At 39.7% G+C, this 26,522-nt stretch overlaps 1 protein-coding gene across 1 annotated transcript; it reads right to left on the bottom strand.

The window, feature by feature from the left end:
- ZNF354C (zinc finger protein 354C) lies at positions 1–26,400 on the bottom strand. Its single transcript, XM_079917478.1, has 4 exons — positions 26,095–26,400; positions 24,727–24,814; positions 3,427–3,522; positions 1–1,537 (listed from the first exon to the last, which is right to left on the bottom strand). Exons 3-4 carry the CDS (start codon positions 3,506–3,508, stop codon positions 156–158), a joined length of 1,464 nt encoding a protein of 487 aa, XP_079773604.1. The 5' UTR covers positions 3,509–3,522; positions 24,727–24,814; positions 26,095–26,400; the 3' UTR covers positions 1–155.
- Positions 26,401–26,522: the final 122 nt, after the last annotated feature.

The raw sequence follows: 26,522 nt of genomic DNA on the forward strand, positions 1-26,522 counted from the left end.
AATATTCGTTGATTAATTTTACCATTACTTAATGGTAACTATTTTCTTTAGAAGAAGAAGAAAAAAAAAGACTTGATCTATCAGAAGTCTGTGCTCTATTTATTATTTTCCTGATTATTCTCCAATGAGAAATCTTAAATTATTTGAGAGATGAATTAAACCTCACAGGGCTTTTCTCCTCTAAGAAATTCTCTGATCCCATATTCCTTCCATTTATAGAGTTTTTCTTTATTGTGAACTTTTTTGTGTCTACAAAGGTTTGATCTGTAACTGTAGGCTTTCCCACATTCCATACATTTATAGAGTTTCTCTCCAGTATGGATTCTCTCATGTTCAGTTAGGAATGAATACTGGCTGAAAGCTTTTCCACACTGATTACACTGATAGGGTTTCTCTCCAGTATGAATTCTCTGATGCCTATAAAGGTTAGATTTGCAACCAAGGGCTTTCCCACATTCTCCACATGTGTAAAGTTTTTCCCCAGTATGAATTTTCTGATGTTCATTAAAGGATGAATACTGGTTGAAGGCTTTCCCACATTCATTACAGTGATATGGTTTTTGTCCAGTATGAATACGCTGATGTTCAATAAGGGTTGAGATGCGAGTGAAGTTTCTCCCACATTCCAAGCATTTACACAGTTGTTCTCCAGTATGAAGCCTCTGATGTTCAGCCAGGGATGTAAACTGGATGTAACTTTTCCCACATTCACTACATTTATAGGGTTTCTCACCTGTATGGATTCTTTGATGTCTATGAAGTTTTGCTCTACAATTGAAGGCCTTCTCACATTCTCCACATTTATAGAGTTTCTCTCCAGTATGAATTCTCTGATGTACAGTGAGGGTTGAACACTGGCTAAAGGCTTTACCACATTCCTTGCACTGATAGGGTTTCTCTCCAGTATGCACTCTCAGATGTTTGATAAGGGTTGAACTACTGCTAAATGCTTTCTCACATTCATTACATTTGTAAGGTTTCTCTCCAGTATGAATTCTCTGATGGGCAAGAAGGGATGATCTGTGGCTGAAGGTTTTCCCACACTCATTACATTTGTAAGGTTTCTCACCAGTATGAATTCTCTGGTGTTCAGTAAGATGTAGACTCTGGTTGAAGCTTTTTCCATATTCACTGTAAATATGAGCTTTTTCTCCTGGGTAAATCTGGAAACATCTCATTAGATCAAAATTCTGTTTAAAATCTCCCCCAGAAGTATAATATATATTGGGTATTCTTTCTATAGGAGCACTTTGTTGTCTAACAAGAACTGTATTTATAAATAAGCCTTTCCCTAATTCAAGACTTGTCTGGTTTCCAGCTTCACTGATGGTTTTTTTGTGTGAGGCCATCATTTGCCTAAGAGGTTTCTTCTGTTGCTCTTGCTGTCTCCTGCCCTCAAATTCCAAAGTTTCTCCAAACGTGACATCCAAGTGACCAAACTTAATGGATTTTTTCTTTATTATTCCTTGAGATGTTTCTTCTATAGAAATGTCCTGTTCAGGAGGCAATGCTTCTATTTCAGGCCATGTCTTGAAACCTGGAATAAATCAGAAGAATTAATGGCTCCTCTGCTGAAGAGATAAATATGCATCAGTGGGACAAAAACATTGGCAATGATACATATAAAAGAGGTTTGATACCATCTGATCTCAAATATGAACTTGAATCTGGAGAAAAACAAAATGGAATGGAAGGAGAAGTAAATAGGTTAAGGAATAGTGTGGGAGAATACAGTGGACAAATTAACAGTGACAGTGAAGACACTGCCACTTGAGCGAAGTAAAGGTAGGAATCTTTTGAGAATAATGAAAGTCTACAAGAGATGTGAAGTTCTGAAGTATGCCCAAGCTCCAAGCTCAGATCTGATTCTAAGTGAATAGGTAGACAGATGGATCTTGAAGGATAAGTAGTCTTCCAGTGGATAAGATGGAAGAGGTGACTCAAGCTGAAGGAATAACACACAAATGATAATGAGTACACAGATATGGCCAGAACACTGATCTGAAGTGGAAGTGGCCATTGATGAGACCATAAAGGAATATGGAGACAGGCTATGAAGTAGGTTTAATGTCACATTAAGCAATCTTACTTTACTCCAAGGAAAACAGAGAAACAATGAAGTCCCTTGAGGTATAGGGTTAACACCTGAGTTTCAAAAAGATCACTGTGCTGATGGCATGGAAGGTGGGTGAGGAGAGGCTCAGAGACGGTAGGTAACTTTCCCATAGCTCATAAAACTTGTAAGTAGTGGTAAAGTGAAATTTGGAATGTCTAAATTCAAACCATGATCTTGAATGTTATACTGCACTGCTTACTAACTCTTTATTTGTAGAAAACTGTATTTTAATAAAGTTGAAAACTATTTGTTGAGAGAAGAGTGAAAAAAAGATGTTAACAAAAGCAAGAATCATAGATTAAAGGTTAAGCCACAAAGATGGAAGCAAAATATTGGCAAATCTATGTCCTATGGTGAATAGAAATGACATTGGTGATCTATTTAGGTTTCTTTCATCAGATTTCAGCTTTCTAGCTCTGTGACCAAAGTACTTTAAGATCTTTGATACTCTGTTTCTTCAGATATAAAAAGAAGTATATAAATTTGATCATCTTTAAGTGATCCTCCAATCCTGACAACCTACAGTTTTATGATAAAGACCAACTAGATTAGACTAGGCTAGAAGACTGGTCAGCAAACTATGGATCTCTGGACCAAATTCAGCTGCCACCTGTTTTTGTAAAGTTCTATTAGAATACAGCCACACCTATTCGTCTAAGTACTGTCTCTGGCTGCTTTTGCACTACAACCACAGAGTTAAATGGTTGCAACAGAGACCTTATGGCCCCCAAAGCCAAAATATTTACAATCTGGCCCTTTATAGGAAAAGTTTGCTGACCCCTGGACTAGAAAGGCTACAGTGGTTATGTTAATGACAGCTGATTGAATATAATAGTGGGAGATGACAACCCAGTCTCCAAGAAAATAAAAGGGAAATGTTAAGAAATCAGAGACAAAGGAATGTTGACAATACTTTGAAATGTGTGGGTGGTAAAAGAAATGAAAAAAATTATAAAAAATTCAAAATATGGCAGAAGGTGTAAAGTATTTAATATCTATCAGACATGAACATGTGTTAATGCAGATGGAAAGAAAACCATGAAGACCAAGAGGCCAAAGACGGTAGAAGAACATGAGTGAGGCTGCAAAAAAAGGGAAAGGGAACGAGAATGCAGGGAGTGGTATGAGAAGGAAGATGTCAATACAAGGACCTTCTTGATGCAAAGAAAACCATTACAACCAAGGAGCCTTGTCAAGGGGTCCTGAGCATTTCAATAAGGCTCAGAATTTCCAGGAAAGTTTTCAGAGTACTCCTCATGACCTGCTCATGTATAAAGACACTTGTGCCCACCCCCCAGTCACTTACTCACCTAGGCAGGTATCTTGAGGGATTTCTCTTTCCACCATACAGGGATCTTCTCCATGTTGCAACTTGCAGATCAACTTTGGCATTGAAAATGGAATCCCTGCTCATGAGTAAGGAAATGGAGTTTGAACAAATGGCATGAAGAGCAACCCCAGAACTAACTAACTGGAGCCTATAGGGCAGAGAAGGCAGCATAAGCACTCCTGAGGGGGACTGAGGCCTTTAGGGGGATGGAGGAAACAATATAGGGCCCTGGCTATGAATCCCTCTAAGATGGGAGTCCTACATGTTTTTCAGAATCTAAACTGGGCTCTAGTCATTGGAGTAGGAGGGAACTGATCAGGAGGTGGGCGGGAGGAAGGCAGAGGATGAATAGCAGCATGAAGGGCATCACAACAAACAGGTACACTTTCAATTCTACACCAATTTTTCCTTTCCCAGGGGCACACAGGATAGAAACCTGCAGACTCTGAACCTCAGAGGGAGCTCTAAAGTGCTCCCATGGCAGACTCTCCATGACAAGCAAGGCTCCTTACCCAGCGAGACCAGGGTGCTGTAGTTCTCCAGCATCACCTCCCGGTACAAGGTTCTCTGGGCAGAGTCCAGGTGCAACCACTCGTTCCGGCTGAAGAGCACAGCTATATCTCTAAACGTCACTGACTCCTGTAATGGCAAACCCATTCCTGTTCACCCAGGAACATCGTCTCCTCTGGAAGACTTGGTAAGAAGGTGACACTGGGATGTGTAGCAACCATTCTGAAAATGTCTCAGGATTCTAAATATTTCAAAGCAACTATTTATGTTATTTTTGGAACCACCCATCAACTATTAAACAAACATTTATTGAGTACCCACTTGGAGCAAAGACACATGGCATGTGCTGTGATATGGAAAAAAGGGCAAATTTCCTGCCAAGAGGGAATTTATATCCCACCCTGGGATCTGTCAGAGTAACTGAACACATCCATTTACCTCCCTCCCACTCAAAATCCAAATTAAATGAAAGGAAAAAAATCAGAGAACATTTAGAGTAGTGCTGGAAAACTAGGGAAAATATCATTAGTAGAACAGAAATAAAAAGGAATTTCTGAGACATAAAGCAAATAATAAAAATAATACTAGTTAATGTTTATTGAATACTTATATGTTAGGGACTATGATAGAAACTTTGTATACAGTAACCCATTTAAGTTTCACAGACATTCTATTAGGAAGATAATATAATTAAAACATTTTGCAGATAAAGAAACAGTTCAGAAAGGTTACAAAATTTTCCCAAGGTAAAACTGTTAGAGTGGTGGAGCTTCTAACTGAATTCAGATAGACAGGTCTCTAAGATATATTGTCAGATGGGTTTCCATTGACTATGAAAATTAAAAGAACCAAACTACCTGCAAGACTATAGAGGTGCAAAAGGGAACTGCTGAGAAGGTAAGTTCTTCCAAAAGAATCCCAGTTAAACCCCAAAATGTAAGAAAGCAGAGGTTGGACAGCCACCAATTCTTGTATGAAAGAGTCTAAGGGAGTAACAGTACAATGCTTAGTGGGTATTTTGTTGAGAATCTGTCAAAATGTAAAAGGTATATTACTTTAACCTTGCATTTCTAAATACTTCTAGGATTCTACTTCAAGGAATAATCACACACTGTGTAGGGATATTTGTTCAAGGATGTTCACTAAAACATTACTTTTAAGTTAATGGTTATGGTAGGCTGAATAATAAACCTGTAAACATTATACATATGACAAAGGGACTCCGAGGATCTGCTGAAGGGTTTTGAGAGGGGGCGATTATTCTGGATTATTATCCAGGGTGATCTATAACGGTCCTTATAAGAAGAACACAAAAGGAATCAGAGTCAGAAGAAGAGAAGGCTATATGATGATGGAAGTAGAGACTGAAGTGATATGCTTTGAAGATGGTTGAAAGGGCCATAAACCAAGGAACATAGGGGGCCACCAGAAGGTGAAAACAAGGCCAGGAAACAGATTTTCACCCCAGAGCCTCCAGAAAGAAGTAGCCCTGCTGAGAACTGGACCTTAAGCTAGTGAAACTGATTTCACACTTCTGACCTCCACAACTGTAGGAGAATAAATTAATGTTATTTTAAGCCATAGAGTTTGTGGTAATTTGTTACAGAAACAATGGGAAACTAATACAATGGTGAAAATTTGAAGACAACCTACGTTATCAATAAGGGAATTTATACTGCATAAGCAGTATAAGCAATTTATACTGCATTTAGTCCATGAAATGTTATATAGCCATTAAATAGAATGAGATAGATTTGTATGCCTGACATCGGAATTTGACCGTGATATACTACTGATTCATATGAAAAAGCAAGCTGCCAGTCTGTATGTGTTGAAACATTCTTTATCTATATATATATGTGCATACAAAAATATCTGAAAGAATACAACAAGCTGTCCACCCAGATTACTCTTTGATATTTTAGAAAGGGACAGAAAGGCAACCTTTCACTTATGTTATACCATTCAATTAGGCTTACATTTTTTTACAGGGTGTATGCTTGTTTTGAAATTTTTTTAGATTCCACTTTAATATACATGTTCACCTTTAGCTATACCTCTTTGCATTTTTAGTGGTTGCTGAGAATTATAATACACATTCTTAGTTCTTTATAGTGTATTTAGAGCTAATATATGATTTCACATAGAATGCAAGAACCTCGCAAACATATGGTTCTTCTTCATGCTACAGTTATTACAAAGATTTTCTCAGTTCATATAGCTGACAGGACACATCAGACTGCTCTGAGACTACTCATGGAAGGCAAAGGGTACAATGCAGCAAGATAAACACTGTGCAGGAAAGTCTTTATGGAAGTCAGAGATATTCCATGTGCAATCTCCCCTTATCCGCACGCACAGAGTATGCTGTGTCTCTGGAGCTATATAAGAAATTTTGGTTTAGGGGAGCTCAAAGGAGAAACGCTCGGCAGGGGCCTTTTGTGTATCAAGCAAGGCTTGTCAAACCATATAGGCCAGCTGCAAACCAGCAGTGAAGAAGATGACCCCGGGGGTGGTCAGTGGCATTTAAGGACCACATCCACTTCCCTTATCTTGGCCAGTAATCAAAAACAGCCATCCAGGCATCCCTGGAGACAAAGATAGAGCTTTTCCAAAGATAAAGATAGAGCTTTTCCAGTCCAGACGTAAATAAATTCTATATCTACGGTAGTTATATGCATTACATCCATTTACACGATAAACTCCATAACACAGTATTATACTTTTGCTTTAAACAATCATATCATCTTAAAGAAACTGAGAAGAAAAATTAGTTATATATTTCTATAATATAAATATATTTATCCAGACAAATATAAATATATATATATATTTATATTTATCCATTTCTAATACTCTTCATTTCCTTCCTAAGATTAGGTCTGGTATTATTTCCTTTTAACTTGAAGAACTTCTTTTAGAATATCCTGTAGTGCAGGCCTGCTGACAATGAATTAGCTTTGTTTTCTTTTATCTGAAAATGCCTTTATTTCATCTTCATTCTTTTTTTTTTTTTTTTGGTACGTGGGCCTCTCTCTGTTGTGGCCTCTCCCTTTGCGGAGCACAGGCTCCAGACGTGCAGGCTCAGTGGCCATGGCTCACAGGCCTAGCCGCTCCGCGGCATGTAGGATCTTCCCGGACCAGGGCACGAACCCATGTCCCCTGCATTGGCAGGTGGACTCTCAACCACTGCGCCACCAGGGAAGCCCCATCTTCATTCTTGAAGAATATTTTCATTGGTTATAGAATTCTGGGTTGACAGTTTTTTTCTTTCAGCATATAAAAGGTCATTATTGTTTTCTGGCCACTGTTGTTTCTCATGAGGAGCCAATGGACATTCAAATATTGATTCTCCGTATGTAATGTGATTTTTTTTCTGTCTGCTTTAAAATCTTTGGTTTTCAGTGATTTGTCTATGACTTCTCTGCCTAATATCATAGGCACTAGCCACAAATGGATATTAAGTGCTTAAAATGTGGCTAGTCTGAATTGTGATGTGCTGTTATATATACACACCAGAATATATACTAGAAAATATTTATATATACACAAATAAATATATATACATATGATATTTCAATAATAATTTTGTCCTTATTACATGTTGAAATAATATTTTGGGTATACTGTGTTAAGTAAAATATTAAAGTTAATTTATCTGCTTCTGTTTATTTTTTAATGTGACTACTAAAAAGTTCAAAAAAATGTTTTACTTGAAGTATGGTTGATTTACAGTGTTGTGCCACTCTCTGCTGTACAGCAAAGTGACTCAGTTATACACATATAGATGTTCTTTTTTATATTATACACATATAGACATTCTTTTTTTTATATTCTTTTCCACTGTGGAATATCACAGGATATTCAGTATAGCTCCCTGCACTATACAGTAGGACCTTGTTGTTTCTCCATCCTATATATAATAGTTTACATCTGCTAATCCCAAACTCTCAGTCCTTCCCTCCCATACCCTCCTCCCCCTTGGCAATGACAAGTCTGTTCTCTATGTCTATGAATCTGTTTGTTTTGTAGATAAGCTCATTTGTGCCATATTTTAGATTCCACATGTAAGTGATATCATGTGATATTTGTCTTTCTCTTTCTGACTTACTTCACTTAGTACAATAATCTCTAGTTGCACCCATGTTGCTGCAAATGGCATTATTTCGTTCTTTTTTAAGGCTGAGTAGTATTCCATTGTATATATGTACCACATCTCCTTTAACCATTCATCCATCAATGGACATGTTTCCATGTTTAGGCTATTGTGACGAGTGCTGATATGAACATAGGGGTGCAAGTATCTTTTTGAATTATAATTTTGTCTGGGTATATGCCCAGGAGTGGGATTGCTGGATCATATGGTAATTCTATTTTTAGTTTTCTGAGGAACCTCCACACTGTTTTTCACAGTGGCTGCACCAACTGACATCCGCACCAGCAGTGTAGGAGGGGTCCTTTTTCTCCACACCCTCTCCAGCATTTGTTATTTGTAGACTTTTTAACATTGGCCATTCTGACTGGTGTGAGATGGTACCTCATTGTAGTTTTGATTTGCATTTCTCTAATAACTAGTGACACTGAGCATCTTTTCATGTGCCTACTGGCCATCTGTATGTCTCCTTTGGAGAAATGTCTATTAAGGTCTTCTGCTCATTTTTCAATTGGTTTGTTTTGTTGTTGCTGTTGTCGAGTTGTATGAACTGTTTGTATATTTTGAAGATTAAGCCCTTGTTAGTCTTATCATTTGCAAATATTTTCTCCCATTCTGTAGGTTGTTTTTTCATTTTTTAATGGTTTTTTATGGTATCCTTTGCTGTGCAAAAGCTTGTAAGTTTGATTAGGCCCCATCTGTTTATTTTTATTTCTATTGCCTTGGGAGACTGACTTAAGAAAACATTGGTACAATTTATGTCAGAGAATGTTTTGCCTATGCTTTCTCCTAGGAGTTTTATGGTGTCACATCTTATGTTTATGTCTTTAAGCCATTTTAAGTTTATTTTTGTGCATGGTGTGAGAGTGTGTTCTAACTTCATTGGTTTACATGCAGCTGTCTAACTTTCCCAGCACCACTTCCTGAAAGACCATCTTTTTTCCCATTTTATATTCTTGCTTTGTTGAAGATTAATTGACTGTGTGGGTTTATTTCTGGGCTCTCTATTCTGTTCCATTGATCCATATGGCTGTTTTTGTACCAATACCACACTGTTTTGATTACTGTAGCTCTGTAGTATTGTCTGAAGTCTGGGAGAGTTATGTCCCCTGCTTTTGTTCCCCTCAGGATTGCTTTGGCAAGTCTGGGTTTTATGGTTCCACATAAATTTTTGGATTATTTGTTCTAGTTCTGTGAAAAATGTCATGGGTATTTTGATAGGGATTGCATTAAATCTGTAGATTGCTTTTGGTAGAATGCCATTTTAACAATATTAATTCTTCCGATCCAAGAGCATGGGATATCTTTCCATTTCTTTGAATCCTCTTTAATTTCCTTTATTAATGTCTTATTGTTCTCAGTGTACAAGTATTTCACCTCCTTGGTCAGGTTTATTCCCAGGTATTTTATTTTTGGGGGGTGCTACTTTAAAAGGTTTTTTTTTTACATTCCCTTTCCGATATTTCATTTTTAGTGTGCAGAAATGCAACCAAGGGACTTCCCTGGTGGTCCAGTGGTAAAGAATCTGCCTTCCAATGCAGGGGATGCAGGTTCAATCCCTGGTCAGTGAACTAAGATCCCACATGCCATGGGGCAACTAAGCCCGTGCACCACAACTACTGAGCCTGCTCTTCAACTAGAGAGCCTGTGTGTCACAAACTACAGAGCCTACACACTCTGGAGTCCACACACCACAACTACAGAGCCCACGTGCCCTAGAGCCTGCATGCCACAACCAGAGAGAGAAAACATGCATGCCACAACTAGCAAGAAGCCCATGCACCACAATGAAGAGCCCACACACCACAACAAAAGATCCCACATGCCACAATGAAGACCCGACACAGCCAAAAAAAAAAAAAGAATGCAACTGATTTTTGAATGTTAATCTTGTATTCTGCTACTTTGCTGAATTCATTTATTAGATCTAGTAGCTCCTGTGTTGGGTCCTTAGGGTTTCCTATATATAGTATCATGTCATCTGCATATGACGATTTTACCTCTTCCCTTCCAATTTGGATATCTTTTATTCCTTTTTCTTGTCCGATTGCTGTGGCTAGGACTTCCAATACTATGTTGAATAGAAGTGGTGAGAGTTGGCATCCTTGTCTTGTTCCAGATTTTAGTGGGAAGGCTTTTAGCTCTTCACCATTGAGTATTATATTGGCTGTGAGTTTGTCATAAATGGCTTTAATTAAGTTCAGATATTCCCCTATTCCCACTTTTGTAAGAGTTTTTATCATGGATGGATGTTGAATTTTGTTGAACGCTTTTTCTGCATCTATTGAGATGGTCATGTGGTTTTTTACTTTTCTTTTGTTAATGTGGTGTATTACATTAATTGATTTGCGAGTGTAGAACCATCCTTGTGAAGCTGGGATGAATCCCACTTGGTCATGGTGTATGATCTTTTTTATGTGTTGTTGGATTTGGTTTGCTAATATTTTGTTGAGATTTTTTGCATCTATATTCATCAAAGATATTGCCCTGTAATTTCCTTTTTTGGTGGTGTCTTTGTCTGGTTTCGGTATCAGGGTGATGATGGCTTCATAGAACGTCTTTGGGAGTATTCCCTCCTCTTCAGTCTTTTGGAAGAGTTTGAGAAGAATCAGTTTAAGTTCTTCTTTATATGTTTGGTAGAATTCGCCTGTGAAGCCATCCGGTCCTGGACTTTTGTTTGTAAGGAGTTTTTTAAATTACAGATTCTATTTCACGTCTAGTGATTGGTCTGTTCAAATCATCTATTTCTTCTTGATTCAATTTCAGTGGGCTGTATGTTTCTAGAAAGTTGTCCATTTCTTCTAGGTTGTCAAATGTGTTGGCATATAATTGTTCATAGTATTCTCTTATGGTTTTTTGTATTTCTGCAGTATCAGTTGAGATTTCTCTTTTTTCATTTCTTATTTTGTTTATTTGGGTTCTCTCTCTTTTCTTCTTGGTGAGTCTGGCCAGAGGTTTTTTTATTTTGTTTACCCTCTCAAAGAACCAGCTCTTGGTTTTATTGATTATTTTCTACTTTTAAAAAAATCTCTATTTTATTTATTTCCTCCCTGATCTTTATTATTTCCTTCCTTCTACTGACTTTAGGTTTTGTTTGTTCTTCTTTTTCTGATTCTTTTAGGTGGTAGGTTTGGTTGTTTACCAGAGATTCTTCTTGTTTTTTTGATGATGGCCTGTATCACTGTGAACTTCCAGCTAAGAACTGCTTTTGCTGCATCCCATAGATTTTGTATGGTTGTGTTTTCATTGACATTTGTCTCAAGGTATTTTTTAAAATTTTCTTTTTGATTTCCTCGTTGACCCACTGGATTTTTAGTGGCATGTTGTTTAGTATCTATGTAGTTGTTTTTTTCTCATTTCTCTTCCTGTGGTTGATTTCTAGTTTCATGCCATTGTGATCAGAGAAGATGCTTGAAATAATTTCTATACTCTTAAATTTGCTGAGGTTAGTTTTGTGCCCTAGTATGTGGTCAATCGTAGAGAATGTTCTGTGTGCGCTTGAAAAGAGTGTGTACTCCATTTTGTTTTGTTTTGGAGGTAACGTCCTGAAAATATCAATTAAGTCTAACTGCTCTATTGTATCATTTAGGATCTCTGTTGCCTGACTGATTCTCTGTCTGGAAGATCTGTCCATTGATGTGAGTGGGGTGTTAAAGTCTCCTACTATTATTGTATTCCCACTGATTTCTCCTTTTATGTCTGTAGGTATTTGTTTTATGTATTTGGGTGCTGCTACATTAAGTGCATATAAGTTGATGAGGTAATATCCTCTACTTGTACTGATCCTTTTATCATTATATAGTGTCCTTCTTTATCTTTCTTTATAGTCTTTACTTTAAAGTCTACTTTGTCTGATATAAGTATTGCAACTCCTGCTTTCTTGTCATTTCCATTTGCCTGAAATATCTTTTTCCACTCCCTCACTTTCAATCTACGTGTGTCCTGGGACTTCCCTGGTGACACAGTGGTTAAGACTCCACACTCCCAATGCAGGTGGCCTGGGTTCAATCCCTGGTCAGGGAACTAGATCCCACATGCATGCCACAACTAAGAGTTTGCATGCCACAACTAAGGAGCCCGTGTGCTGCAACTAAGGAGCCTATGTGTCACAACTAAGTAGCCAGTGAACTGCAACTAAGGAGCCCTTGAGCCACAACTAAGGAGCCCACCTGCTGCAACTAAGGAGCTCACCTGCTGAAACTAAGACCCAGAACCAAATTAAATTAAAAAAAACTATGTGTGTCCTTTGCTCTAAGGTGGGTCTCCTGTAGGCAGCATATTGTAGGCTTTTGGTGTTTTTTTATTCAGTCTGACACTCTATGTCTTTTGATTGGAGTATTCAGTCCATTGACATTTAAGGTAATTATTGACACATATGCATTTATTGCCATTTCAAACCTGTTTTTCCAGTAGATTCTTTGTTTCTTCTTTGTTCCTTTTTCTTTTTGTGATTTGATGATTTCCTTTTATTTTATGTTTGTGTTCTCTTCTTTTCAGTTTTTGTGAGTCTACTGTGTTTTTGATTTGTGGGTTGTCCCATTTTTCAAGTATGTTAACCCCTTACTATATCTGCTTGCTTTAGACTGATAGTCATACAGTCTCAAACATATTCAAAAAAAGAAAAAGAAAGAAAAAGAATCTGCATTTTCTTACTCTCCTTCCCCATGTTTTATGATTTTGATGTCCCTTTTTACATCTTCATGTCTATCCCTTTGCTGTTGCTTATGTTTAATCATTGCTTTCACAAATAGCTTTTTTTTTTCTTTTTGATCTGTATACTAGCTAATTTAAGTGATTTACTTTCCAATTGTGATCTCCTCCTACCTATATCTTCTTGCTTCTTTTCTAGAGATGATCTTTCAGTATTTCTTTTAGGATAGGTTTAGTATTGCTGTATTCTTTTAGTTTTTGCTTGTCTAAGAACTTCTTTATTTCCTCTCCTATTCTAAATGATAATCTTGCTTGGCAGAGTATTCTAGGCTGGAAATTTTTCTCTTTCAAGCCTTTGAATACATTTTGTTACTTCCTGCTGGCCTGCATTGCTTCTGTAGAGAAATCAGCTGATAGCCTTATGGGGTTCCCTTGTAATTAACTCTTTGTTTTTCCTCTTGCTGCCTTTAGAATCCTCTCTATAACTTTTGCCAATTTTATTATAATGTCTTGGTGTAGGTCTGTTTGGGTTCATCTTATTTGGGACACTCTGTGCTTCCTGGATCTGGATATCTGTTTCCTTCTTTATGTTTGGGAGGTTTTCAGCCATAATAGCTTCAAATACATTTTCAATCCCCTTTTCTCTTTCTTCTCCTTCTGGAATCCCTACTATGCATAGATTGGCCTACTTTATATTATCCCATATGTCTCATATTGCTTTCATTTTTTTTCATTTGGTTTTTGTCTGGTGTTTGATTGGATAATTTCCATTCTACCTTTCAGGTCACTTATTCTTTCTTCTGCATTAATCGTTCTTCTTCTTTGCCTTGAGCTCAGCTTTCATCTCGGCAAATGAATTTTCTAATTTTTCTTGGCTCCTTCTTATAGTTTCTAGTTCCTTTTCACAGTAATCTGCATTTCTGTCAATAGCCTTTCTTAATTACTTATTTTCATTGCCTCCTTTTTGAACTCATTGTCTGTTAGACTGAAGAGGTCTGTTTCATGGTTTGTTCCTTCAGGGGAATTCTCTTGGTCTTTAACTGAGAGTGGTTCCTCTGCTTCTTCCTTTTGCTTATATTTCTCTTACTCTGTGAGTTTAGGAGAAACAAATATCTACTGTAGTCTTGGAGGGCTATTTATATGTGGGAGCTTCCCTGCATAGCTTGTGTGGGTTTAATATTTTTTCAGTGTGAGGGCTGTTTTTGGTTTGGATGCTTGCCATCTCTTTCCTCAGCATGTGCTGGCCATTATCCCCTTGATGGGGGTGTGCAGGTGCATGGCCTGCGCGCACACTCCCAGGAAGGCAGGGGTAGCAGTTGGCTCCCGGTCGCGGGTCCCTCAGCAAGGGCAGCTAGCTGCACATACTCCTGGGGAGGCAGGGGCAGTGGATGGCACTTGGCTGTGGGACTCTTGGCAGCTGCAGGAGATTGCATGCACCCCTGGGGAGGTGGGGGCAGTGGCACCAGGTCACAGGACCCCTGGCATTGGTGGGCTGCGCATACTCCCAGGAAGGTAGGGACAGCGACCTGCACCTGCTCATAGGACCCTTGGTGGCGGCAGCAGTCCACGCCCACCCCTGGAGTCTGAGATGGCAGCAGTGGCTTGTACCTGCCCCTGTAGCTTGTGTAGGTGGTGCCCTGCTGCCTGAGAGCACTAGGAGAAAGAAACTCCTATGGTGGGCATGCCCCTCTCCTCATATGCCCCCCAACAATGGTGTCTTGCCTCTCTGGTGGGCCCAGGCTTCTTCCTGGATTCCTTTGGTTGTGGCGCACCACACCCTAGCCCCCTCAGGCTATCTTTGCTTAGCCAACCCTAGTCTTCTCCCCAGGGTCTGACCTCCAAAGCCTGAGTGTCAGCACACAGCCCCTGCCCACCCCAACAGACGAGCTTCTCAGGCTGGGGAGTGCCTGTCAACACCAATTGTCTGTGCAGGTCTGTCTCTCTGCTTTGCCCTCTGCAAACCTGCTGCTGTGCTCTCCTCTGAGGCTCCAAAGCTCCCCCTGTGTCCTGGCTGACCTCCCACCAGTGAGGGGACTTCTCCATTTGTGGAAACCCTTCCTCTTTTATAGCTCTCTCCCAGTGGTGCAGGTCCTGTACCAATTTGCTTCTCTCCCTCTCTTTTTTTTTTCTTTTGTCCTATCCAGTTATGTGGAGATTTTCTTGCCCTTTTGGAAGTCTGAGGTCTTCTGCCTGCATTCAGTAGATGTTCTGTGAGAGTCGTTCCACATGTAGATGTATTTTTGATGTATCTCTGTGGAGAAGGTGAGGTCCGCATCCTACTCCTCTGCCATCTGGATCCGCTCCCCCAAAATTTTAAACATGTGACTTGCATTCATGGTTCACATTATATTCCTGTTACACAGCACTGGTCAATGATGTGCCTAGCTGTGGTTTCCTTTGTATTTATTCTGCTTGAGGTTCAGTGAGTGTAGTCAATCTGTAAATATCTGTTTTTGTTTTTTTTTAAACAAATCTGGGAAAATTTTGGCCATTATTTCAATATATTTTCTGTCCCATTCTCTCTCTCTCCTCTTCTTCTTGAATTCCAACTACATGTATCTTAGACCTGTAACATTGTTTTACTGGTAACTGAAGCTTTTTATCCCTATTCTTCAGTTAGGACATTTTCTGTTGATATATCTACAAGTTTACTAACATTTTCTTATGTTCGTTTCCAAAGGTTAAGCCTATTCAGTGATTCTTTTTATGTTTCAGATATTTTATTCTTCAGTTACAAAATTTCTATTACTTTTTCATAGTCTCTAGTTCTCTGCTTGGATTTCCTATTGACTTATTTATTGCATGCATATTCTCCTTTAAATCCCTGCACATAGTTATAACAGTGGTTTTAAAATCTGCCGGCTGCAGAGAAAGACAAATAACATATGATACTGCTTATATGTGGAGGCTAAAAAAAGGGTACAAAGTGAATTTATCTACAAAACAGAAAGAGTTACAGACGTAGAAAACAAACTTATGGTTACCAGGGGGCAAGGGGTGGGGGGAGGGATAAATTTGAAGATTGGGATTGACATATACACACTACTATATATAAAATAGGTAACTAATAAGGACCTACTGTATAGCACAGGGAACTCTATTCAATACTCTGTAATGGCCTATATGGGAAAAGAATCTAAAAAAGAGTGTATATATGTACATGTATAACTGATTCACTTTGCTGTACAACTGAAACTAACACAACATTGTAAATCAACTACACTCCAATAAAAATTTTAAAATATAAAAATAAAATAATATCTGCCCACTAATTCCAGCATCTGAGTCATCTTGGGTTTGGTCTCTGCTGATTGCCTTTCTCTTGAATATTGGTCACATTTTCCCATCTCTTCATATGTCTACCTTATCCTGGACATTGTATAGTTTATAATGTAGACTCTGGATTTTGTTATGTTTCTTTAAGAAGTACTGATTTTTTTTTTTGAGCAGGTAGTTAATTTAGCAGTGCTCAAATATCAAACTCTGTCATCTCAGTAATAGGCAGCAGCAAAAATCTCTCTTCAGTTCTTTGTTGGGTTACTGTGAGTCTGTCTTGTGCATGGTGTGGTTCAGGGGTCAGCCAGAGATTTGGGCAGAGTTTATGCACAGGATACAGGACTCCCCCTCTCTGGCTCTCTCCTTTTTAAGGCCCCTCCACTTTCCAGATGCTAAGGTTGCCCCAAACTCTGTCTTGTGATTCTTCATGATAGTAAGATTACAGGTTTCTAATCAAGTTTTAACCATTCTGTTGGCGCTGACTGTGGCCTGTCCCTAGGCAAAAGCTGTAAAAACTAGAATATTTACCCTGTGACAGTCTCTTCAGCCAAATGTAGACAGTTGTCCAATATCTGTCTGCTTTTGGTTTCTCTTCAATGCCTTCAGGTGGTTGTTTCTCATATTTTGTCCAGAGCTTGGTTCTCATCCATAGATGAATTGGTCTGATAGGAGCTATTCTTCTATTGTCAGAAGCTGGAAGCCCATGTATTACTTTTTAAGTATAAAACAAAATATTCAGTGAGTCTAGGCAAGTTCATGAGATATCAAGAAATAACAAAATGACGGAATCCTAGAAATGCAGACCTGAAAGATCTCAATCATCTAGACTTGTTGCTCTCATGAGTGTATGGTATCCTTCCCCTTCCCCAGGTTAAGTTTGGAGATGTGTGAGGGCCTTTTTCTTTCTCACAATGACTAAGGGATTTGCTAGTGGCATTTAAGGGAAGGGATCAAGGTTGTTAATCATTTAAATATGCTCAAGACAGTCCTGCACAATGAAAGATGGCTCCATCCAAAATGCTAAAATGACCCCATTTAGAAACACTGGTGGGACTTCCCTGGTGGTGCAGTGGTTAAGAATCTGCCTGCCAATGCAGGGGACAAGGGTTCAAGCCCTGGCCTGCACGCAGCAATGAAGACCCAATGCAGCCAAAAATTAATTAAGTAATTAAAAAAAAAAAGAAACACTGGTAATCTAAGCTGTATTTTAAAGGTGTAAAATACAACTCTGGGTTTCAGCAGGTAGCTTCATAAGAAGTATATCTGTCAAGTTTCTTCGGTTTCAAGCAACAGAAATGGACTCTGGCTCATGTACAAAGAAAATGGACAGGGGAGCTGTAAGAGCATTGATAGTCACAGAACTAGGCTTGGAAAATGAGCATAAACCAGGGAGGCCAGGCAACATTCTGGACTACAGTCAGGATCACACTAGAAAACCAGACTTGTGAGAACACTATTGCTATTGAAAACTGGACGGTACAGCCTTACCACCACTCCCACACCCAGTAGACAGACTCTGCTTTTGCTGAGCTCCTCCTCCTCCTTCCTCTACAAACTCAATGTTACTGCTGCTGCCACAACCACCAGAGTGCACTCTACATTGTTCCTGTTCCTTTACATTCCTAGCTTCTGTCTCAAAGTCCACGGTGAGTACAACTAAATGACCAAACTTGGATCACACACCTGTACTTGATGTATAATGGAAGCTGGAAAATCAAGTATATGGTCATTTTAGCCTCTCGAATGTGAAGTGGTCTCTTTTTCCTACTAAGACTGAAAAAGAGGAGAATTCCCCAAACACAGGAATATGGTTTAGATATTATGCAGTCAAAAAATATCTGCTGGGGCTTCCCTGGTGGCGCAGTGGTTGAGAGTCCGCCTGCCGATGCAGGGGACACGGGTTCGTGCCCTGGGCCGGGAAGATCCCACATGCCGCGGAGCAGCTGGGCCCGTGAGCCATGGCCGCTGAGCTTGCACGTCCGGAGCCTGTGCTCCGCAACGGGAGAGGCCGCAACAGTGAGAGGCCCAAGTACCGCAAAAAAAAAAAAAAAAAAAAAATCTGCTGTATGCTAACTCCCTATTTACTTAAATTTCTAGTTCTGGGTCATGGCCTCCTTGAGAAAAGCTGCTTAGCTCTGCTGGGACTAGAACACGTAACCTGGGTGTTTGGAACCAGGGTCAGCCATGGGCTCAGAGATTCTGCTTCAGCCTAGCCTTTATTAGGCTTACAGACCACACACTCTATAATCCAGAGATCACAGGAAAGGCCTTACAGAGAGAGGCCACAGAACTATGTCAAATATGTTTGAATTGAAAGAATGAATGGGATGATAGGAAAAGCAATCTTTCTATAGGACCCAATGAAAGGGCTTAATTATGAGCTGAATTATCCCTCCCACCCATTCATATGTTTAAGTCCTAATCTCTAGTACCCTCAGAATCTGGAGTTAAGGTCTTTAAAGAGGTAATTAAGTTAAAAGATTGTCTTTAGATTGGGCCCTAATTCAGTATGTCTGGTGTCCTTATAAGAGGAGATTAGGACACAGACAGGCACATGCACAGAGGTAAGACCATGTGAGGACACTGAGAATGCAGCCTTTCTACAAGCCAAGCAGACAGGCCTCAGAAGAAACCAAACCTGCCAACATCTTGATCTTAGACTTATATCCTCTAGGACTGTGAGAAAATAAATTTCTTTTGCTTAAGCCTGTGACATTTTGTTACAGCAGCCTGAGCAGGCTTCTTGCTGCTGTAAGCAGAATACCCATGGCAACCCCACATTCTATCTTTACTTCCAGTCCCATTTCCCTGGGCCTTAGAACACTCCCACCAAAATGACATTCTTTTCCTTTTTAAATTTCATTAGCTTTTAAAAAAGTACACAGATTAAATATAAACACTTTAGAAAAATCTGAAAAAAACTGAAAACAAAAAGAACAAAATATATATCACACTAAATCCTATTACAGACAGGTTTTAAGAACATATTACAAAATTCATATCCAATTGCATATCCATGTGTTCTTTTGGCCATTTATTTAAACAAGAGGAAAACAGACACATGCTAAAGAATATGAAGAGCACAAAAGAGCACACAGTGATATGTTAGCAGCTCCATCCTATAGGTAACTGGTATCAAGTTTTTATTCTTTCTTTCCAGAAATGTTTTGTGCAAATACACATATGTATTCTTGTTTTTAATGGAAAAATTCTGAATGTTTAACTTGTATCTTACAGATCTTGCCACATCTGCATATACACACCTTATTGTTTTTAACAACTACATGATATATGCCATTGTACAGATACCAAAACTTATTTACCATTTCCTTTATTGATGGGTATTTAGATGGTTTCTGTTTTTTGCTGTCACATACAATGCACAATGACCATTCTCATGCAGATATCTCTGGGTATGTGTACATCTATATTTATAAGATAAACTGGTAGAGGTTGAACTATTGGCTCAAAGTATATGTGCATTTTAAATTCTGACAGATGTGGCAGATTGTACTTTCCCAAGATGACCACACCAATATACCTCCCATATCACGTGCTCTTCTATAATGTGACACTGACACTTCTCCCACCAAGAAGTGAGGTCTATGTTTCCTTCCTTTCAATCTGTGCAGGGGATTCTAGGTGCTGTGACCAGTAGAATTCAGTGAAGTAATGTTATGTGACTTCTGAGGAAAGAATACGCTTTCCACCTGGCTCACTTGATGTTCACCCTTGGAATCTGGCCACCATATTGTAAGCCCAAGACACACAAAGGGACTACAAGTGGATGTTTAATCCAACAGCCCTAGCTAAGGTCTCAGCCATGAGCTGGCATCAACTACTATACATGTGAGTGAAAGACACTTCAGATGATTCTAGCCTCTAAACTTTGAGTCTTTCAGCTGAGACCCCAGGCTTTGTACAGGAGAGAGAAGTTGTCTCTGCTGCCTGTCTGTATTCCTGACCCAGAGAAACTGTGAAAAATAATAAATGATTATTGTTTCATGCCCTTAAGTTTCTTATTGATATATCATATATATCCTCCCATGTTAAAAATACAACATTTAAATTTGATCATTTAAAATTACTTGATAATTAGAATACCAGGAGGAAAAGAAAAAGAGAATAAAATAAAAGGAATATTTGAAATAATAATGGCTGAGAATTTTCCAAAATTAGTGACAGACACAAACCACAGATCCAGGAAGTCCAGAGAATGCCAAAAAGGATAAAAACCAAAAATGTACACCTAAGCATATCATATTCAAATGCCAAACACCAAAGATAAGGAGAAAACACATGTTACCCATAGAGGAACAAGGGTAAGAATTACAGTGGATTTTCTCATTAGAAACCACACAAATAAGAAGAGAAATATTTAAAATATTTAAAGAAAATGCCAATCTACAATTCCATATTCAAGGAATTCAAAAGGGATGAGAAATAAACTTTCTCAAACAAGCAAAAACTTCATTACCAGCAGACCTGCCGTGCAAGAAAATGAAGAACCAAGTTCTCCAGGGAGAAAAGAAAATAATGCAGGTCAGAAACGTGAATCTACACTAAGGAAGAGTGACAAAGAAGAAATAAGCCAAGGTATTTTCTTATTCTTAGTTGATCTAAAAGATAACTGTTTGCTTAAAGTAATAATAACAATGAATTGGGTGATTATAGCATAGGATGAGTAAAATGACTGATAGTAATGCCATAAGGGATGGGTGGGAGGAATTGGGATTACTCTATTACAAGGTATTTGTAATACCTAGGAAGTAATATAGTATTATTCAAAGGTAGACTTAGATTAGTGGTAATTTATATGGCAAACTGCAGGACAACCATTAATTTAAAATAAAAAACAAGTATTACTGATATGTAGAGACAGTACGAAGATTTGCAGTTGCCAGAAGTTTGGAGTGGGGCAGGGGAAGATGGTTGAATAGGTGAAGCAAAGGGAAATTTTTAGTGAAACTATTCTGTATGATATTGTAATGGTGGATACATGACACAAGGCATTTTTGAAAACTTATAGAAGTTTACAACACAAAGAGTTAAACTTAATGTATGCAACTTTAAAAAAATCATTTAGGATGTTGGGGGGGGGTCCCAGAATGGAACACAGAATCTGACACAATGATCTAAATATAATACAAATGTATGACAAAAACCAGTGAAGGAGGTGGTGGAAAAGGTGCTGACCTTACTAACTTTGGAAGTGAGTGGGGTCTGTAAGACAAAAGGAACTGCACATAAGTACTGTACTCTGGTTAATAAAGTAGTTTTCTGGGCAGTATGGATTAACAATTCAGATACTACTACACATGCAGACTGGAACTGAATGGTTAAAGTCAAAGGATGGCAGATGGTGGGAGCTAGGTTTCTCACTGTTGTTGGAATGGCACGTTATAAGTAAGGAAGGGGAGCAGGCTAGAATGATCCGTGTGGTAATAAATTAGAGTTGGAGACATTAGTATGAACGAATATGTAGCTTAACACAGACACAAGTGGTTACATATAGAAATATACACACACACATACACTCACACATGGTTACATATAAAATATTTATACACACACACAGAGGTTAGTATATACATATATTCCCTTGCTCTGTCAGGTGAGAGAATCTAAAAGCAAAGACACCCCAGTAGCAATGAGTAAACCTAAGGCCTAAATCTTGCTTTCTAATACGGTTCTCCAAGAAAAGAAACCAAGGCCACTAGAGAAATAGATGATTTCTGGGCCAGGGAAGACACAAAATAAGCCTAGAGCACCTTACAGTACCAAAAGTAAGGAAGTGCTCCAAAAACAAAACAAAAAACTACACAGTCATAAGGGTATGTCAAAGGGACAGAGGAACAAACTGAAAGAGCTCCCACTGGCCAAAGACGGAACAATTTGAGCAACAAAATAAAGCAGTATTAGATTATAACCCAAAATATAAAATAAGCATCTGTGAGTCTGTACTGATATAAATGGGGGAGAAGCGACAATCCTCCATTTAGAATTCCAAATAATTTATGTAGATTCTCTGCCCTCAAGGAGATGGAGCATAACTCTCTACTCCTTATGTGTGGGCTGCACATAGTGACTTCTTTCCAAAGAGGACAGTGTGGGAAGATGGAAAAAGAGAGGAAGTTTACCGTGGAGAAACCTGGCAAACACACTTCAGTCAGGTGATCAGGTCAATATCAACAGTGATGAGTCATGTTATTTAATATGTAGTTTTGATGATGTGATGAGAATTACACTTTACCTCTGTGGTCTTCCTCCCCAAAACCTATAACTTCAGTCTAACATTAAGAAAAATATCAGACAAATCACAATAGAGGAACATTCTACAAAACATCTAACCAATGCTCCTCAAAACTGTCATGGTCATCAAAAATGAGGAAAGGCTGAGAAACTGAGAGCCAGGAGGAGCCTAAGGAAACATGACAGCTAAACATAATATGTGATCCTGGATGGGATCCTGCAACAGAAAAAGGACTTTAAATAAAAACTAAAGAAATCTGAATAAAGTATGGACTTTAGTTAATGATAGTATATCAACACTGGCTCATTAATTACAACAAATGTTTCATAATAATGGAAGATGTTAGTAACAGGGAAAACTGGGTGCAGGGTATACGGTAATTATGGTACTATCTTCGCAAATTTTCTCTAAAACTATCTTAAAAAATAATTTTAAAAAATAGTGACAATCACAAAAACAAATACTGATTTACTACAAAAAAAAAGTTAATTGACAAACTATGACTATAAATCAATAAACACCAAGTCCTATGTATCTTTTCCCCACAAGGTAAATTATATGCTGCATGGAAACAGAAGAGAATAAAGAATATTTGTAAAATCTGAAAATATCCTGCTTTTTCCAAAAATTGTTTATTTGCTATTTGATTTTTCTAACAGACAGCAGAGAGAAATTCACCTCTGAGGACCGTTAATGAGGAAAGAAGTTGATATTGAATATTACCACTGAACTGATTCAAATGGGGTAATGAGACCTGTGATTGGGTCACCTCGGGGTCTCTAAGAGACTTAATTAAAAGGGTTAGATACTGAATTAGTGGTCCACAAAAACTGGCTCTGAGTTGCAAACATACTTCTCTACATCTTCCTTTAGCTAAAATCAAGTCAGTCTCTCCAGCTTGGGAGTGTGGGAAAGCTCAGACAGTGAAAGCTGGGTTTTGCTTTGCACTGCATTTTGCTGGTTTTATATTTTGGTTTCCTGAAACACCCATCTTCTTGTAATTAAAGAATCAAAGTAAAGTGTAGCCTAGTGAGGAGATATGTACCAAATTTGGCAGGTCCTAAACTAATGCTGCTGTTGCTGTTACTAATGGCAGTGACAGGCAGCATTTACTGAGATTTAATATGTACTATGAGCTGTTCTTAGCACTTTACATATACTTTCTTAGAGCATGTTAACTGTATAGACTGTTTTGTTGGGGTTCAAAAGCCAGCTGTACTACCTTGATTAAGTTACTTGCTTCTCTGTGCCTCAGTTTCCTCATGTGTAAAATGCAGATATTAGCAGCCCTCTTGTAAGGATTAAATGAGGCATGTGTATTACTAACCACACTTACAAATGAGGAAATGAGGCACAGAGGGAGAAAATAATTTGCCCAGTCACATCTCTAGCCTGCATGTGAACTCCAAAAATCAACTTCCAGAGTTCACATTTTTAACCTGTGGGCTACCACTACTTTTTAGAAAAGCAGCCAGTGACAAACAGAAGGAAAGGAAGCTGGTATTGGGGGCAAGATGGGACTTCCATGTGGAAATATTGCATAAGAGTTTGGGAATGACAGACTGGATCTTTAGGAAAAACTTCAGGCCTGGGGAGAGAAATTTGAGAAAGATCCTCAGAAAACTGAGGGTTAAGTAATGAAAACAAATCTCAAAAGGGGAAAGACCAAAAAACAAGAGCCCAGGAGGGGAGTCTGAAGTAGCAGGGAAAAAAACAATCATAGAAGGAGATAGAGGCATCAGTCAGATAGATGAGAAGGACATTTGGACGGCTTAGTATCTAGTTGCACTAGACAGAGGAACTCCCAATAAAGAGGGAGCCCTCTGTCCTCCCCAGTGCCAGTCTCAGAGCCCAGGCCACGTTGAACTCCTTCTGTGATGCCCATCAGGTATCAGTCCTGACCTTTAGTATTAGCTCAAAATAACTCCACTTCTTGAATCTCTTCCCTGAATCCTCTTGGACATTCATTCCTAAGATCAGGACCAAAAACTCCCTGAAGACAGAAATAACAACTTTCCTCTTTGTACCTCCAGTGCCCTACACAGTATCCTGTACATTGTCATGCTCAATATCTGTTGAGGGTGTCTCTTCTGGCCCTTCCATGGCTTTGCTCCAAGTGACACTATATCATCTGTGAAAATAAAGACTCCCTAATACTCCATACTCCTCACCAAGCACTTATCCTATCTGGAAGCCTATGTTCAGAGCTGACTCAATCTTTGGTCATGAAATGACTTTGGGGTGAATTAAGAGTGGGGACAGAGGATGCACATTCCTCAGCAACCCCTTGATAAGGCCAGGACCATGGGAAAAACCCATCAGGCTCTGGATTCTCAATAGTTTTCACTGGAAAGCAAAGTACCTGGACAAAGAATGGAAATATGTCCACCATCTCTGAACACAGAAGGCAATTCATTAAAAAGACAAAATTTACTTACTGTCACCTGAGCAGGCAGCAAATCCACAGCCATTCTTTCCTTCTTAGTTTTCCTGTCAAGGGAGAGCAGCGTGCTTGATAAGGTAGGTCTGCAGAGAGAAAAATGTATTGTGAAGAACTCTGGCGTCAAGGGATGGCTTGGAGAAAGGAAGATACAACCACCCATAATGTCCATCAGGTCCCTACAAAGCCACCCCACATAAATGATGCAAACCAAGTGTGTGCCTACTAAGCCAATGAAGTTCTAAGACAATTTGCCAACCTCCACCTCCTCCTTGTATTAACCATACTTCTAATTTCCATAAACTGATGCTTTAACATCCATCTGGGATCTATTAGCTACATCTAAGCGAACTGTGACTCACCACAGATTTCTGGAGTCCTTAAGATAGCTTTAAACTACACACTCAGACAGTCACAGCAAGTGTGAGATTCCTGGGCTCCCACTTTCAAACATAGCTAGCCAATCCTAAGCCCATTTGCCCTGCCTCACCTTTTCCTTCCTGAAGAAACCACAATAAAGGAACTTGCCCACATGTGCCCTCTCTTTCTCTGCGGAATGACCAACGCAGGCGCTCCTGAGTGGCTCCTTCCTGGAGTGCTGTGCTCTTCCTAGGGAACTCTCACACAATGCACGCCATATTGCTTGCCACTCCCAAACACAAATTCCACAGGTGCCACCTCTTGCAGCATCCACAGCTCCAAATAGTCCTTTGCTCTTCATATACAAACCCCAACAGGGAAAACAAGGTAAGAGGAGCAGCCAGACAACCGTCAGAGAAGAGCCGTGGCCACAGCTGCCTGCATTGGCCGCCTAAGTTTGCAGCGGGTTCTACAGGTATAGCACCTGGCATGAAAGCTCAACAAGCTGAGTATGCTGGATAAACTCAGCCAGGGAAGGGAAGCTGCTGTACAAGTATCATAGTTACTCTATGATGCACATCTTCTGCCCGCCAGAAATCTTGCATGCTTTACATGTATTATTTAATCCTCACAACGACTCTAAAAAATATTGCTACTCCGTATTACGGATGTGAGAAAGACTGAGAACCAGAGAGTCTAGTGACCTGTCCAAAGAAACAAAACTGGTAAGTAGTAGAGGCAAAAAGTGACCATGGTCTGAGTCCAAGGCTGGCAAATTACCTCTTCACTCTGTGCCTCATTTTCTTCATCTGTAAAACGGGGACCTACCTGTTATCTGAGGATGAAATGAGTTAATTCATCCAAGGCGCCAGACTAGCGCCCGGCACACATGAAGTCTCCTTAGGCATTAGCTTTTGTTTTCATTGTCTGTTTCATTTAGAAGTCTCAGAGAAGCCAGCCACAAAAGACCCCCACTGACAGCAGTCCCGGGCCCGCCCCAGCTCACCTGGAAGGGGTGCTCCCCCCCCCCCGCGAGTCTGGGGGGTAGGGGATGGGGAGGGAGGGAGCGACGCCCTCGAAGCACCGTGGCTCGGGCCGTGCAGACAGCCTCCAGACCCACCCGCCCGTGGCGTCTCCCTGGTGCCCCAGCGCGCGTCCCCGCCCGGCCCGCGCACTTGCCAGCCCAGACGGTCACAGGCGCTGGCTCCGACCGCCACCCGAAAGAGGCAACCGGGAGCTTCTCAGTCCCAGGCACGGTGCCCTAGCAATTCCGGTATCACTCGCGCCAAAAGCCCCAGGAAGGCCGCGAGCCGTCCCCGCCGCCCCGCGAACCCAGGAGAACTACGACTCCCGGCATGCCTCTGGCCCCGCGCCGACTACACTTCCTAGGGGACGCCGCTGGCCGGCCACTTCCGAGAGGTGAAAGTTCTCGCC

This window comes from Stenella coeruleoalba, assembly GCF_951394435.1.
Source record: "Stenella coeruleoalba genome assembly, chromosome: 3".
Lineage (NCBI taxonomy): Eukaryota > Metazoa > Chordata > Mammalia > Artiodactyla > Delphinidae > Stenella > Stenella coeruleoalba.